The sequence below is a fragment of the Lepisosteus platostomus genome, chromosome 6 (assembly GCF_059453375.1).
Source record: "Lepisosteus platostomus isolate fLepPlt1 chromosome 6, fLepPlt1.hap1, whole genome shotgun sequence".
Classification (NCBI taxonomy): Eukaryota; Metazoa; Chordata; class Actinopteri; order Semionotiformes; family Lepisosteidae; genus Lepisosteus; species Lepisosteus platostomus.
Genome location: NC_142616.1, coordinates 50,714,186 through 50,731,873, shown reverse-complemented (window position 1 = coordinate 50,731,873; position 17,688 = coordinate 50,714,186). Strand labels below are relative to the sequence as shown.

The 17,688-nt window shown below is 36.4% G+C and overlaps 1 protein-coding gene across 5 annotated transcripts in view; it reads left to right on the top strand.

Moving 5' to 3' along the window:
- adamts9 (ADAM metallopeptidase with thrombospondin type 1 motif, 9) overlaps positions 1–17,357 on the top strand; it is a 60,584-nt gene extending 43,227 nt beyond the window's left edge. The window contains exons 31-41 of one of the 5 annotated variants that reach the window (XR_015939617.1): positions 1,193–1,363; positions 3,166–3,357; positions 3,781–3,910; positions 4,043–4,137; positions 4,824–4,918; positions 5,013–5,146; positions 8,010–8,101; positions 9,820–9,924; positions 13,387–13,494; positions 13,634–13,704; positions 14,112–17,357. Coding sequence is in view for 4 of the 5 variants with exons in the window: in XM_088636244.1 (XP_088492370.1) it covers positions 1,193–1,363; positions 3,166–3,357; positions 3,781–3,910; positions 4,043–4,137; positions 4,824–4,918; positions 5,013–5,146; positions 8,010–8,101; positions 9,820–9,924; positions 13,387–13,476 (1,104 nt within the window). In the remaining variant the exon portion in view is untranslated. Of the gene's footprint in view, positions 1–1,192; positions 1,364–2,838; positions 2,980–3,165; positions 3,358–3,780; positions 3,911–4,042; positions 4,138–4,823; positions 4,919–5,012; positions 5,147–6,981; positions 7,090–8,009; positions 8,102–9,819; positions 9,925–13,386; positions 13,495–13,633 lie in introns of those variants that run through there. The other 4 variants (XM_088636244.1, XM_088636245.1, XM_088636246.1 and 1 more) reach the window with 4 other exon arrangements.
- Positions 17,358–17,688: the final 331 nt, after the last annotated feature.

Sequence of the window (17,688 nt, the reverse complement as noted above, 5' to 3'; positions counted from 1 at the left end):
TAAGCAGTCTGGCTGTAGTTTACTGTAAGTGTTAAGTGCTACTGACGCAAAGCGTTTATGCCTCTGGAGTCTGTTTTGACATTATAAATGAGGTTTAAATTGGAATTTTCGTTTCATGTAAAGCGCATGTAATAAAGTAAATGTTCTTTATACGTTAGCTAACTATGCACCACAGATGTCATCAATGACGTGCAGTTGTGATATGGAAAGGGAAATTCACAGATCAGACATAGATCAGACTTTGACATCAGACTTTGACTTTAAACCTTTATGGTCCACATTTTTGTTTTAGTGTAAAAAAGTAAGTGCTCATATATTAAATGCTTCCTTTAATAGAAAAATACAGTAGCTCAAAATAGTTTTCCTTGTTGTAAACCTGTCCCAACAAGTCTCTCTGCACCCATGCTGAATGTAACTACTTTGGATATTTTGATGTTAATAGGATTAGATACATAACATTACCAGATTTATACATTTTACATGGGTGATGAGTGAGATACATTCAAATAATAATGATTCAGCGATGAACAAGCGATGCAAACGTTTTATTTATGTGTGATGAAACTAAGCAAAAAGTTCCTTTATTATTCATACAAAGGAAGACCTTCTAGAATGTGCACCTTGAATGTTGTCTAGATTAGTTTTTTTAGTGGTGCGCAATGCACATCTGGCTCTTTGGGAGATGAACTCTGGGCTTAGAATCTGGGCTTCAGGCTTGATGGGACTGCAGATGCTTTCTATTGTTAGAGCTTACAACTCCCAACAGGATGAAAAGGGTTAAACAAAAGAAACAACAAGTATTTGTGCTGTACCTCTTTTTAAATTGAAGAGATGTCTTTTGTATATTATGCAACCAGTGCACTGAAATAATATATCACTAGACTGCTCCAATTCACTCTTAACTTGCCTTTTTTCTGTTTTATTTAATCTATATACCTAAATCCCCTGATTTAGGATTAGGGCTGTATGTAACAATGACAAAATCTGGGCCTGTTAAACAAGGCAGAAATCTATAGAATTTTAGGATTTATATATGAAATCTATCTCTTCAGTATTTTATCACATTATGGTTTGAATGGTTGTGGCCTCAAGAAACAGATAAGAAAACATCTGTACTCTTATCAGATAATTTAGGCAGACAGAGAGGGATTAGAAACCTTGTTGATCCATTTACCCTGTGGTTCTCTTGCAGTGCAGTAAAAGCTGTGGCTCTGGAAGCAGACGACGACAAGTGTTCTGTGTAGATCAGGCTGAAGAGGAGGCACACGACATGCACTGCAGTTCACAAGCGAAGCCTCTGGACATTGAAACCTGTAACACACACCCCTGCGAGTACATCTGGATTACTGGGGAGTGGTCTGAGGTGGGTAATCTCAACAATGTTTTAATGTGTTTCCAAGTGAAACTTATGGTCTTGAGCTCATGGTAAAATGTATTCTGTGCATGAAACGTGGACAGGCATTCAAGATGTTTTGAAATATTATATTTAATTTATAGTCGATGCTTTTATTTACTTGCATATAAACAAGATTTGCATTAAAAATTGTATTTTCTAGTAGTTAACTGAAATAGTCACACATCACAACAAGTGGGGTGATATGATAAAACTACTGCTGTAACATGACCAGTGTTCTGCCATTTCAGATGTTTGTCACATTACATCACATTAAAACTACCTTTTGCCAATTCTTTATCACAGTTAGAGTTCTATGCCACAGTTCCTTAAACGTGTAACTGAACATTGTTAGTATTTGTGAAGTAAAATTACCAAAAACCTTGTTATTTGTATTTTCAATGTATCTCTAAAAACAATGGACCTTTGCCAGCCTTTCTTTGAGAATCCTACTTCCTGTGACATCACTGTTGTGACGGTGCTTACATACAGAAAACACAACACATGCTACATCAGTGGTTTGCATTGGTGGTTTCCAAGGAAAACAATACGTATCAAAGTGTTTGCAGTGTTCAGTGATCCTGACAACATTTTTTTTTAATTGGAGTTCAAATTCTAAACAGCTCTTCACCTGGGAGAGTTGTTTAATTTATCTGATTAAGGTTTGAATAAACCCATTTACTGTACCTCCTATTCACAACCTTAAGCAGTTGGCAATTGAGGCCAGTTAACAGTCTTCCAATGTCCATATCTGCATCTCCCACACCGCAACACTTTAGTTATTCGTAGGAAGGTTCCACCAACCTTATCCAGCCCTTGACCAGATTGTCATCCCTCAAACCAAGAGGGTTGCAGCTAAAGTAAATATATGATAAGAGTAAAAATACCCTTCCTATATTGCAATCAAATTGAGGATGTTAGTCTCTGTTTTGAATTATGACAAGAAATTGTAGGAAATCAAGAAGTCACAGAAGGCAGTTCGGTGTAGTTTTGAAGCAAGTTTCTTACTGAAGGCCCTCCAGGGAGCTAAGCAGGAGGCACCAGCATGCTTTCCTTCCTACCTTCGTCTCTAGAGCTCAAGCATTTATAACTCCAGTAGATACAGCGCGAATGACCACCTCTTTTGCATTAAGAGTCACGTAAGGGAAAGGGACATGTTGGGAGAAAAGTTAAACACCAGCACAGCACAGCGATCCTTGCAATGTCACATTTTCACATATCTCTCATAATCCCAGTTTATAACACATATTTATTTTCTACAGAGCCACATGATAAGTATCCTGCTTTTAAACATGTCACAGAAATCTATACATACTACAAAATGATTTTGCTAAATTCTGATCTACTGAATTAAGATCTAATGGTGACTGCTAGTTGCCTTTCAAAGGAAGGTATAAAATAACAGAAAATGCAGATCAGAGATGGAGCTTTCATGGTGTTTGCAGCAACCAGGCTCCACCACAGGGGTTCTTGAGGCAGCAGCAGAGTGGAGAGGAGGAGAAGAAATATAACAGACTGGAGATTGGAGGAGACAGAGTGACGAAGAGGGCAGAAGTGTGTTATTTTCTGTGCTGCATTTGCTCTGAAAAGCTTATTGCAATGTTGATTAGGTAAGGACATGAAACTGAATACTTGTTTCACAACAGAGACAGAGACATCCATTGTTTAAACAGTAAAAAGATGATGGGGTATCATTTTGACTTTCATCTGTCGTGTATCTCCTCCACATTGAGGGAACTGTGGAATTAATGTGCCACTCTACATTTTTCTAGTGTTCAGTGAGCTGTGGACAGGGGTACCAGAGAAGGCTGGTGTCGTGCAGTGAAGTCCACAGTGGAAAGGACCATTACGAATATGGGTATCAGTCTTCTAACTGTCCTGGAGCTCCACCAGCCAGCATTCAGATCTGCCATTCTGTCAGCTGCCCTGTGGCTCACGCCTGGAGAGTCGGAAACTGGGGACCTGTAGGTGCTTCTTTTGTTTTGCAGATTTCTTTAAGTGATTTGTTTTAAAGTGAAAGCTACCTGTGCTGCAGTGTTTTGAGAAGCCAATTGGACATTTCCTCTATCAGTTTGTTGGGTTAGAGATATACTGTAGCCCGTTCACTGCATGGATCAAAATTCTAGTATTTCTTAACAGCATGTGAAGGGAATCAATATACATGTTCAAATACCAGCCAAAACATGCTACTGTTTAAGAAGTTCAAGTGTGTTGCGGCTTCAGCATGCATAGGCTGCAAAGGTACCAGTAAAGGTTTATTTCATGCTAAAAAGCATGCTTTTCGATATGAAATAAACCTTTAATTGTTCCTTCGCTACTGTTTAATACATATTTCACTGTTTGTGAGAGTGCAAACATGCAAACTTGTGATTTGTGTTTTCCATCAGTGCTCAGCCACTTGTGGAGAAGGAGTGGCAGAGAGGACCGTTAGGTGTTTGACTGACGATGGTCAAATTAGTGAGTTGTGTCCACTTGACACAAAGCCAGAGGAGAGACAAACGTGCCACAGTCCCGCCTGTGAGTACTGCCACAGGGCTTCTTTGTGCTCAACAGATTTTTCTGAAGATACTGACTAACAGTAGGCTCTTTAGGAAAGTGAAGAATTCTGTACCTTCTTGGTGATGTTATTTTTTTCTCTCTGCACTTCAGGTGAGTTACCTGGGAGCTGCAGTGAAGTGCAGAGGCTGAATGGCTTAATGGAAGATGGGGAACATTATATCAATATACAAGGAAAAGCACTAAAGGTGGTTTTATTGATTTATAATAATATTGATTGTTGGACAGATCTTCAAAATTAATAACATTTTACATTTTGCTCAGTATTATAGTTACAAGACTTTATATGGCACAAAATACTGAAGTAATGTATAGCTCGTTGGTAGAGATTATTTTAAGGCCCTTGCAAGTGTGTAAACAATATTGTTAATTTAAGTATAGTTTTACACACTGAATTGCTTGCTTTAGTTACATTTTCATGAAGTTTTTACTGAAACTTTTTTGATAAAAAGAGTAACAGAAACAGGCAACAAAGAACTGAAATTTGAACATATAACTGATATAAATTTTTATAAAATATAAAAATAGAAAATATAAAAAAATATATATTATTGTGTTTTGAGCTGCTATGTATTACTGTAGTGTTTAGATTACAATTACATTGTTTTTTCAATTTAATTGGTATTGGTCTTACTAATGAAATAAAAACAGTTTGCAGTAAATCAGATTTAGCCATCCAGTGTCCACCATGATATTTCATTACAACTATTATAGATGACTGTTACTATATTGTTCAGATTAATAAACAGCTAACGTGAGGATACCAAATGACCAGCTTTTGTGAAGTTATTGGAATCTGATTTGCATGGCATTATATCTGTAAGTGTTTTAAATCCCCTTTTTCTGGCTTAAGTTTTGTTTTTGTTTGGTGTAGATTTACTGTGCAGGAATGCAGACAGGCAGTCCAATGGAGTACATAACACTGGTAGCAGGCGATGCAGAAAATTTTTCTGAAGTCTTTGGCTTTAGGTAAGAATTCCTTTAAGGCTTAGTTCATTTTTTCCGACAAATACATTACATTTGTTTTTTCCAGATATCCTGACTGATGTGTTTTTGGATTTAGGCTCATGAATCCAACGGAGTGTCCGTATAATGGCAGCAGACGAGAAGATTGCCGCTGTCGGAGAGATTACACTGCAGCCGGTCTCACTACGTTCCGCAAAGTGAGGTTGGATCTCAACAAAATGCAGATTATAAGTAAGTAAATGAGGGCCTAGCCCTACCTATTTACCCTTTATAATTACAGAAGATACATAACATACATTTTGATCTCCCTGCAACTGTTGAGATTCGATTCCTAGTCTCTTGCGGGCTCTGAACATGGACAGTGCCACTCCCTAGACTGTGGATAACTCCTCCATACCAAAATACTAGCTCCTCTGCCACCGGCAGAGTTTCACACTGTGCAGATTCCAGAGGACGTTCTGTTACTGGTTCAGTGCATGAGCCCTGTTACAGTATGACTCAAAGATTATCTGCCATGTATTATACTGTACATGCCCTAATTTTTCAGACAGAAGACATGTGTCTTTCTTTACAAAGTGATCAAGGAAGAACTGTTAATTTTATTTACATAATCATATTCATATAACTGCTCTCACAAGTGGAGTGTCAGTACAGCTAAACAGGTAATACAGTAAACACTTGGTTTAATAGACTTCTCATTAACGGACTTTGGATTTAATGGATAAAATCTGCTAGACAGGAATTTTATGTGTAAAATAAGAAATACCAGACTTAACACCAGGTAATGGGGAAATGCACAATAATGCATAAAAACAAAATAATTGTTGTTTGTGTTTTGTGTGCTTTAGTGAATCTTATATAGTATATTTATAAGGCATAAAAATAAAGAGCTTGTATATTTATAATAAAAAAACAATAACAATAAACAATTTTCATTAACTGTGTTGATGCAAAGTTGCAATAGTGAAACAATAAGTCAAAAGATCCAGAAAGCATGGATACAGTCAATATATATTTTTTCAAATAAAAGTTTTGAGGCTGATTAACAGACTTTCAGCAGTAATGGACACCCTCTCCCCCTGCTAGTCCATTAATCTGAGCATTTACTGCAGTATTTTTTCACCCTGCCCGTGCATAATTTTTTAATTGGGTGATTTTCAAATAACATATAAGTGAACATTATACACACCCAAAGAAGGCTCCACAGCCAAAACATTGTGTTTTCTTTCTTCTCTTTTCAGCATGGAATAAATCTATTACTTGTTCCTTAGCAAACATTATATTGATCATTGTTGATCTGGGTATTCTTAACATGACGTTCCTTAAAGAAAGGGCGAAGAATATAGCCCAAAAACTGAAAACTGAAGATCTAAGAAATGAAATATTCCTTGTGGGCATTACTCAAGTACTGTTGCCTGTAACAATGTGGAACATAGAAAAATTGGCATTTTCACAGTTGATGTTGTACCAAGTTAAAGGTTATATATTTGAAAAGTTCAGTAAAAATAATACAAGTTATGGAATATATTATAGGAAAATAAAATGATGACTATTTTACGTACCCTTATGATCTTATGTTAACGTCATCTTCTTTTACTGGGGAAATTTTAAACAGCTAAGAAAATTCTAATCAGTTAAAAATCTAAGCAACCTTAGAAACTATTGTATATTCTTGGCATGTTAATTTAAAGCTGTTAAAGTGTCACAAACAGCAGTACAAAACTCTTCAAACTGGAGTAACAGCTGAACAGATGTATTCTTCTGAGAAAGCTACTGAAGTGTCTGTCAAAGACACAGCTGTTAAGGTCCTTCGAGACAGGAGATAGGGAAATGTGTAGGGAGGTCTCAGCGGTTCACATCTGGATGAGATACTGTGGTACCATGTCATCCTTCACTGGGCACTTTAACGTATGGCCTTGCAAAATGTAAAAGCTTAACAGCTTAATCACCCTCTTCTGGAAAATTGTATGTTATTACTCTGCCTCCTGTTTTATCACATTTGACCTAAGTAATGGTTTTCATCTTAAATCAAATTCAAATAAATTGGTTGTATACTCTGTTTCCAGACACCTAAGGCTTATAATTGAGAGGAGTTCACATATATATTCATATTATCTTGAATAAATATCATCTCTTCAGAACCTACCTTTTAAAACATCGGATTGGCTCAGTGAAGAAATACGAAAATTCAAAATGCTGACAAAATGTAAGTTGTTGATTTATAGTTGTCATCTCAGTGTCATGTTCGACTTTGGCAATAATGGGATTAAACTCCCCATAAACAAAGGCTTACACGAATTGTAAAATCTATATTAAATCGGAAAGTATACAGCATGGTCTCATCAGGAGAATTACCTTTTGAGAACCTTTATTTTACATATATATATTTATTTTATTACCCTTTATTTTTAATTTACCCTTTAAGGACATTCTGTAAAAAAGTCTGATGAAATTTTGTCCTTAACATGTTGAAATGTTTGCAGATAAAGATTTTCTGCTTGTAAATTGCACATTTGTGTAAATTATCCAATATATTTAGGAGTTAACGCTGGATAATGCAGAGTAATCATTCAGCCAGTTGACAGTTTAATGACAGACGCTGTCAGACTTAGAAACCCAGGAGAGGTAGGGGATTAAGGGACATATTGTACTTGTTAAGAAATTGTGTGTTACAGTGTTGCTTACAGCATGTTCCTTTCTAGTGCTGTTCCACATATTACTGATGCCATCTGTACTGTCTCATACAGCCAGGAAGTCTTTTTTTCACTGCCCAAGATGCTCAAAATAAAAAGGACATTCTTATATTGACAGTGCAGGCATTAAATTAAAGCTCAAATGAGTTAATTGATTCAAGATGGGGTTTTTTTTGGCACCAATCAATTAAAGGTCTAGAGCTATATAAGGTAGAGATTGTTTTAAATTGCCCCGAAATTCTCTAGTACGTCTAATTATATTTAAGTATTTTGAGCACCCTAAAATCAACCAGCGTCTAGGGGCTCTTGCAAATTCAGCAGCAAAGGATTTATTTAGGTACTTTAACACTTTACATTGGGACCTTTGCTTTCCCTGATCAAATCATTATTTTGCTTTGCAGCAACAGACTGGCAGTTTGCGTCTACAAATGAGGGTCACCACGTCCCATTCGCCACAGCGGGAGACTGCTACAGTGCGGCCAGGTGTCCACAGGTAAGGGTGAAGGAGGACACAGAAATGTAGCGAGAGAAATATCAAGTGTAGTATCGCATGGTAGCATGAGATGAAGATTCTTGACAAGTCAAACTAGAGTTAATGTATGGTAAAACCAATGGAAATCCCTCTAAGTTCTGCACATAATTAATGAGGGTCAAAGTAAAACTTCCAAAACACTTTAAAATGGCTTGGATGTTTTCTACTGTATATGATTTGTAAAACCTCCCCAACTCTTATGAGGAAACCTAAAGAAATATATTGAACATGAGGTAAACATGACGATTTTAAGTAGTTCATATGGGAAGCTGTGTCAGCAAGAAACAGTTTGTTGTGTTTTCTTTATTCTGTTTTCAGCATGAAGATTTTAATCTGAGTATACTGGTACTACAAAGGCTAATGAATAGACAACTAATTGGTAAAATAACAGATGGTGTAGAAGGGCATCTGTGCTGTATCTGTGCTGTATTTGGGCTGAGAAGCATCAGGAAAACATCCAAGTTCATGGCAACAGTAGAATTTTCTTCACGGGATGGAATACAGCAGATAGCAGATAAGCTGTTCTGGGGGCTGGACAGTTTCTTCACACTTTGGAAGAATCCACTGAGATTGTCAGTAGATCCTCTTTTTGTCTTCCAATGAGTAACATGGAAAAAGAGACAAGCACTCAGCTGTGGTTTAGTTTGGCCTCCCTTGTGATACCCTTTGTCTGTTTAGAGCCATAAACAGTGCAATTGTTTTCATTGGGTAATGTCTGCAGTTTTTCTTAGGGTTGACTACAGATGATTGACACATGTACAGTAACATTGAAAAACAATTTTCGGGGTGTTGTTGGTAGTACAGTAGAACAGCTTACATCCTAAGCTTTAGCTATACCATATGCAATATGAATCTTAGAAGTGGTGGGAACTCCCTATGATAGAAAACAAAGAACTATACAACAATTAAGACAGTTGAAAGAACTGAGATTGTGCTCCCCTTGTTCCTTTTAATATTGAGCTGCTCTGCATTTGAAACAAAGAAATTCTATCTTCAAAGAATCTGTAATGCATACCTACAGCCATATTTATCACAATTAATCCAGCATCAGTAGCTTTTGTATCGGTTCAACAAAAATAAACCTTTTCAACTAAATAGTCTGTAATTATTTAAATCTTCTGAGGTTATTGTCTTTTAGCAATATGTAAGGTATATCTTTCTTCGCTTGTTTGAAAACTATGACAGCGTGGTCAAACGGTTTCTCTTGTCTTCACAAGTTATCTATTTATCTCACCCTATACACACATACAAAGAGACCTTTTGTTGCACACCTTTTGCATGTTGTTGTATTTTATTATTGACTTTATTTATTGTTATTTACTTGTACTGTTTTAAAAACCTTTTACATTTGTTTAAAAATATTGAAAGTGTAAATGCATGTTGAACTAATATTAAGTCCTCATTAATAACTCTTTTGATTGTGCTGTTTTGTGTTGCTTAGACTAAAGGGTGTTAATACATAAAGAAGAACTAACAATGTTTTTAAATCACAAAACATTTTCTGCAATGTCAAAGCATAAAGATCTCCAAATTAATTGGAATTTTCTGACTGAAAGACAGCACTGCTGCCCTCTAATGGATTTAATGGAAAACATCAATCACTTTGTTCTGGAGGTATTTGAATTAACGGTCAGTGACAAAAGTTGGAACAAAATCCTTGTTTGCCCTTTCATTTTAAGGGTCGATTCAGTATTAACCTGTCAGGAACAGGATTTCATGTGGCTGAAGACACCAAATGGGTTTCCCAAGGCAACTATCCTATTGCTGACATACATAAATCGCAGGTGAGACATAGTGTTCTGCATTTCTGTGTTTTTCAGTGACATACTATTAATGGAAGTTAACAGACATTGTGTATTAACTAGATCCCAGTTTAGCCAACACGTAATTCCAATTCATTGTCCTCTAGATAAAACTTATTTGATCATGAGGCTAAGGTTAATTACTATTATTAAATTATCTGTGTGTGTGTACCCAGCATTGGTCTGCTAATTGTGTCCTTGGCTTGAGGAATAGGCTCTGGGTTTTTCTGGGTTGTCACAGTCTTTACCAGGAATAAGTGGGTTTTAGATACTACGTGGACAGATGACTAGTTGTGACTATTTTATACTACATCTTTACGCTGTTGAAAAGAATGTTGTTAAGTGTCTTATTCAACAACATGCAAAATAAATGTACAACCATATATCACTTAGATAAACTCCAGGACTGAAATGTAAGAACACAAGGAAAGTTAGAGATAAGAAGTGGCTCCTTAGTCAGAAAATCTTTACATTTGGATAAAGAATCAGCAAAAAAGAAGTATAATGTAAAAATCCGTATTAAAAGATGCTACTAGGTATAATCTATTCCCAGGACTACTGCTTCTGCTTTGGCTCAGCAAACCCTAACTCAACATCTTAAAACAGAAAATAAATGGTAATTTTCCTTGGACTAACAAAATAAGCAAGCACAAAATTCTAAATGTTGGAGATCGTGTTAAAAATAATTGTTTTTAAGAACACACTCATACAGAATGTTCATGTGCATCTCTTTTGGACAGCCATGAACTGTGTTCCTAAAAGGTAATTTGACTGATCATGTTGCTGTTGTGTAGGGGAAAGATATCGATGTCTAAAATGTGGATGGACAGTTCAGGACCTGTAAGGCCTAGCGAGTCTACAGCCCATTGCTGGCAGTTTAACAATATCTGTGAGCTCTTCAGGGGGTGGTGCTTTGACGGGACCTAGAAACAATGCTGACACACTGACCCTCCAAGACCAGGAAAGTTGAATGAAAGCACACTCAATAGATGAAGACAAAATCTGTGTTTAAACAGGTTTGGCAAAATTCCTGCCACTCTTTTCTCTGGGGCTGCTTTGTGAAAGACTGGAATCAAAAAGGTCCTTTTCACCGGTTCAAGGGCTCAGGGAGTTGTGCCTCACAAGGCTGTAGTGTTGTTTCTAGGCAGGCAACCAAGCCTGTTCATTTTCTGAGACATTCCTTTCCAGTGCCTTAAATATCTTCATTGAAGGGCACTTGGCGTAATGAGCTGCAAAAGAAAACTGTTCCACAATCTGTCTTTATGTTGTAAATCAGGAGAATCTTGCTTTTGGCAGGAGAAGAGAAAAGCACCTTAAGGCACTATATACTGTACTCAAGCAGTTTTGAAGTGGGTAGAGATAAAAAAAAGTTATTTCACGATAAGTCCTTTGAAGGGCACTTACTAAAAAGCTCATTCAGGCCCATTAAAATACTAAGATTTTTCTGATAAAAATAAAAAAATATTTATTTAAAAATAAAAATAAAAAATATATATTTTTAAGTGGTAGAATATCTACAAGGTGATGGATCACATGTAACCCTGTAGTGCAGTCCAGGAGTGGCCAGACAGATTGGCCCAGCCAACCTCCCTCCCAGCCTGATGTGTTTATTTTGGCAGCATTCACTGATTATGTGGACTGGTGAGAAAGGGCTATTTCAAAGAAAAAACACTTTTTAAACTAGCTTGCAGGTTGCTACGATTAACTATTAAAATTTGATTTAGCAAATTTAACAAAAAATTGGTACTGTAATTGTTATTAATTGTCACCCTTTTAATTAACATTTTAGTGCTTATTATCATTTTAATGTTGAATATATTAACATAGATTATTAGTGTAAATATGACATTTCCTTAAAGAATAACAACATACATGAAGTGGTGGCTCTGGCTCTATTTGAATATAGTCTGGGTACCTTCTATGAGAGAGTTTGCTCTCCCTGTGTCCATGTATGTTTTTCAAGATGCTCCAGTTGTCTCCACCCTTCCTATAACATGCTGTTAGATGAATTGGGGTCCCTGAATTGAGTATTTACTCTTTGCTGGTGTTCCATGTTGTTCAGTTCTTCTAGGATACACTCCAAGTTGTCACAGGAAATAAGTGTCTCCCTGATAATGGATGGATGGACATGAAGAGAGCATGTTTTACATTTGTGTAGAGCACTGCTAACACCCGATGGAGGTCAAAGACATGACTATCTAACACATGTCAGATTACATTTGACACAGACAAGTGTTGGGTATTGCATGCATGTGGTAAAATACATCAATTCGAAATATACAAAATGGGAAACTGTGCTGTAAAGAGGCAACTTGAAAAATAAGTTTTATGTTGACATGTAGAATTACATGTAGAATTACATTGTCTAGACAATCTAGGAAAGCAATTAAAAAGGCAAACAAAATGTTAGGATATTTACTCACAAGTAGAGAAATTAAATCAGGTGATGTTAAAATTGTGCAAAACACTTCTAAGGCTTCATATTGTTCTGGAATCAGTCCTGAAAACAACCGGATGGATTCCAGGGCTTATTAAGTGTCACTGACAGGCTGAAGGAATTTAATCATTTTAGTCTTGACCAGAGGAGTCAGTGAGGGGACATGGTACTAATGCATACAGTATTCAAAATTAGGTATTGACAAAATCAAAACAATGGACTTTAGACAGTAAACAGTAAAACAAAAACAAGAGGACACAAGTGAAAAATACACAGAAATACATGTAAAACCAAGAAACAGCAACATTAAATCCTTCGATAAATTAGCATCTAACTACCAGACAGGCTGGATCAGGCCTCCTCTCATTTATAATCTTTGTTAAGATACAACTCTGTAAATGGTTGTGAGTAAGTGTTGCAGAATGCAACGGTACTAGCTGCGATGGTGATGTGATTTCAACAGCTCAGCAGCAGCTGCAGTCTAGCTCCGGCACTGAAGAGGGCCCCCAGCTCCACCCCTTGGTGACAATGGTGCAGTTCTGCACCACTGCTTCGGTCTAGCAGGTTTTGTGTGGCTTTGGCTCAAATCTGACAGAATCGTAAAGGACACAGTGATACAGAATGAAATATTCCATTACAGCTACGTTTAATCTGGCAATCCACCAAAACTTTGTAACATGGATCCCAGCCCATCTGATTATATACAGGGTTAGTGTTGGGCTCTTCTTCATTTTGGGCATGCATAATGAAAAGGAAGAAAAGCAGGATAAAGGTCATATTCACATAATATAGGTGTGACTGGAGTTTAAGTCCCATGCAGGGACTGGTTTTAGTGCAAAGGTTACACTGAGGTAAATGTTAAAGTTTGAGTGTTAAGGTGTCCATCTTTAGAGAATAAATACAGCTCTACTGCTAATGTACTTAGAAAACTTGGGGCTGTTGCTGCAACATGTCGATGTGAATGAGGAAGAGTTTATAATAAGCAGCAATGTTTTTTGTCTCCACAGGATGGCAGCAGAGTTACAGGAAAATGTGGAGGGTATTGTGGAAAATGCACACCATCTTCTGGATCAGTCTTCCACATTAAAGTGATTTAAATTCAGGAAAATCCAAAGGTTTGCATGTTTGTTTGCTTTTTAGTTTAGTTTTCCTTGCCTTCTATTTATTATTAATATTGTATTCTTATACATTGTTTTATGCTTTTACATCATTATTTTAACAGTAAACTATCCAACTCTCGTTTTATTTTTGCAGGTTATCTACAAGAGGTGCTACACAATGAAGACATTTTGAATTACCTCTAGTATCTGTAATGTGTAAATATGGTAAATGAGCAGACTGTATATATTGTCTAAATTTTTAATTTATTTATTTGCCTATATTTTTGTATCTGAAAAGGATTTGTGAAGTATATTTTATTCTTTTTTATCAGCACCCTAATTGTGGGCTACAGTAATACTCTACTATATGCAAGTTTCATTTCAATCTTGATTTTAGTTTTTACTGGTAAAAAATCCAGTTATCTTTACAACATTTGTTATTTTTTTACTGATGTAATTTTTTTAAGCCATAAGAAAATTGTTTTGTAATAAGCCACTTGCAGCATTTGATTATGTCAGATCAGGAGAGTGATTCCTTTTTGCTGTGATTGTTTAAAGATTTGCACTTATAGTGGCACAGTATTTAAGTCATCTGATGCAGCTGCTGCAATTTTACACCTTTTCTTTGTAAGGAACAAAGGAAATGGCACTGATGACCAGCACACAGTCTTCACTTGTACGTGGATATGCAGCTGCAAACGTGAAATAGTAGGATAGAGGAGAGACACCCAGAAATGACCTTCTAAACCTAAGTTTATGGACCTCAGTGAGAAAATAGAAGAAAGACAGTTGGGGCCTCATTCGCAAAGATGTAGTAAACATCTACAGAACGAGACGTTCAGGTGGGGAGCTGGATCAGCATGTGTTGACTGCAAAGGAGCAAGTAAATGTTAATTCCACACTGGAAAATAGAAGAAACACAATGTTTTAGCTATTAAGCTTTCTTCAAATGACACCTGAGGGTACAGCAGCCAGAAACGTTTCTTCTTTCTACTTTTCAGCTTGGAACAAACCTTTACTTATTCATCTACAAAAGAAGCATATCAGCAGGACTCCGTTAGATGTGCGCATGAAATAGAAGTTTGTATTCACAATGGGGTGTGCCCCTCACGTAGCTCCATGCAATGGAAATCATTAGCACAGCTATAAGCGTCTCAGTCATGTACCTTAAGCACAAAGCCATAGGGGAAGCCATTCCTTAACAGGAGGTACAAGATGATGAACACAAAGACAATGAGCGCTCATGTGTGATGGCTCCTTACATGGGCCCCACCACTCAGGAAGATCATAAAATATTAAAAATAATGTTAACAAGTTATGTATTTGCAGAACAGTTCCAGGTTATCAAAGTTCTGAACTTTTGTCTTTCCCTTTACTCTTATAATAGTTATTTTCTGCTAGTGGAAATATGAGAAGGGCAGCAGAGTAGCGGATTGGTCAGTGTTTAAACACAGAGACCCTGCGTTCAATTAAGGACATGAGGTGCAATTTGTTTGCATGGGTTTTCTCTAGGTCCTCTGGTTTCCTCCCATAATCCAAAGAAATACTGGAGGGTTAATTGGCTTCTGGGAAAATTGGCCCTGGTGTGAGTGTGTACATATGTGTGTCTATGTGTGCCCTGCAGTGGACAGGCATCACGTCCAGGGTGTATCCTGACTTTCACCCTATGCTTGCCAAAATAGGCTTTAGCTCCCCCACAATACCACATATTAGACAGAGAAATTAGAAAATGGATAGATAGAAGTATGATGACACCTCTATCCTCAGTTAAATCAGTTCAGTTAAATCTTTTATGTTCACAGCAGCTTTTACTATGACCAGTTGCACCATGTTGCGAACACATGAAGAACATATAAACTCCATGCAGATAGCACCTCAGACCTGGAATTGAACCCAGGGTCCCAGTACTAACCACTAACCAGCCCAGCGCCTGCCCTCCTCATACAGTATATCCACTAGCACAAAATATTATAAAAGGAAAGGCGAAGAAGAAAGTTCAGAACTTGACATGGAATATTACTGTAAATACATCTCAGCAATGCAAATATGCACAGAAATGTGTCTCATTGTGTAGGTAAGACATTTTTGTGAAAGCCACTTGTCACTACAGTTGCATTACTGTCTATCCTGCAACATGTGTGGAATTAAATACTGTATCTTCTACTTCTTAACATGAATGTGCATTCATGTGTATGACTTTCAAGCACATATTGCTGTGGTCTGAGAATATGGCATGTCATATTAACTTTGTCATACATGCTTCTAATCCAGGGATATCCATTTAGTACCTTTTGTAATGAAGTTCTTTAGTTCCATAGTTGTCCTTCATCATAGAAGGAAGATTGAAGGGAATACCTTTGTTATTGGTGTTTACAATTGGAATCTCTTAACTGTTTGACTGGTGTTTTTTGTAAACTGATTGTTAGAGTTTCCATTTGGTGACCTCAACACTTCTTGTGTGTCCTGTCCCGCTGTAAAGAGAAATGAGATGGTATTTATTACTGAAATTCAGAATGGCTAGGAATGTTGAGAAAAAGGTTTAATGAGAACAAAAATATTGAGCTACATTTAGGTTTGGATTTAATTTAGTCTCAAAAGTTCATTGTAGAAAGTGGCAGCTATTTTCCCTGAAATTTGTGTGACTTTCTTTTGAGTTCCTTTCTCATTCACTGCAACCTGTCCAAATACTTCCCACATTATTGACAATTTCAGTGATATGAAATCGAACTTTAATAAGTATTTAACCCATATGTAAATACTCTAGGCTACTAGAAGGGGAGATAGGTGGTGTCATATTGAAGGATGGGCCTTATCTCTCTGAAAGACAGCAATAGGAACAGAAAAGGCCTGGAGGCTGGATGGAAGAGATGTTTCTTGAGTGATGAAAAATGGCAAGTGTGAGATCAGAACTTGTTGAGGCTATCCTGGCAGCAGAGTTAAAGAATGAATTGAAAGAACTTTGAAGAACTGGAAATTTAGCCATAGGAAACAAATCACTTCTCATTAATCTGTGGCTGCAGGAAATTTTACCTAAGGAGTTAGAGGACCGTTATTTTGACACTCTTAGCCTCAGACCAAAACTTTATTCAATTTTTAGTGTTTGCTGTATGTTAATTACACACTACATTTATGATCCTGATAGCACTTAAAGAGGAATGAACATGCTGTGATACAATCTAGACATACAAATGATTATGCGTTAACAAAAAGAAAATGGTTTAAACTGTAGATTTCATTCTGTAGTATCTTTACAAAAATACTATAATGTTTTTTTGGATGGTCATTCGGTGTGAGCCTTGCAAATTGTTGTGTCTGTGTTAGATATTCATAGCTTTTTGTCCATTTTTTTTAAATGGCTCAAGATTTAGAAGCCTAACAAAATCGTCAGTGTTTAATAATAAGATTCTGCAAAGTGCTGTCTTTGTTATTTTTAAACACTAATTCCTTTAATCTTCTGTGGTGGTCCTACTGGGTTTTCTTTTTTGTTATTTTTCTGAACTCAAAAGAAGGGCTATTGGGCTACTTTTCAGAACAGTGAAGCCTTTTGTAAAACTGCATGACACGTTCCTCTTTGTTGTGTAATGGGAATGAAGCACAGCAATTTCTGAATGTTCCTTAGAAACAGGAGTTCTCAAGTTCAACATGTATTCTTTATTCGGTGCTGTTGGTTTAAGGAGATTGAAAAGCTGTTCTTCACACCTTATTAGAAAAAGCATAAATACTTTCAAGTGAATTTCAAAACAAACATTCTTTTATGAAGAAAAAATTGTTTTTTTGAAGCAACATTTTTGGTACTTTTTACAATCAGGCTACCTGCTGTATGATGTCTTAAAGCATGTTTAATGCTGATAATTGTATAGATACACAAAGAAATATAATATTGTATATGTACTTAATATTTTATCTCCTGTATTTTACCTCAGTTTTGAAAATATGACATTACATGCACATCCAGTAAGAGTTGTGGAGCACGAAGAGTGTCTGATGAAGTATATTTTAAAGGGAAATTATAAGGAATGGAAAGCCAAAGACTAGTACACAATTATATTATATATTAGAGATATCAGAGAAAAGTTGCTTTTTAAGTCAGTTTTGTCTTTCTGTTAAACATGTTGCTTTAAACGGAATTGGTCATTGTTTCAATAGGAATATAAAAATATCAAACTAGTGTTTTTAATTTTTCACATGTAGTGTTTTTTTTATAAGTTA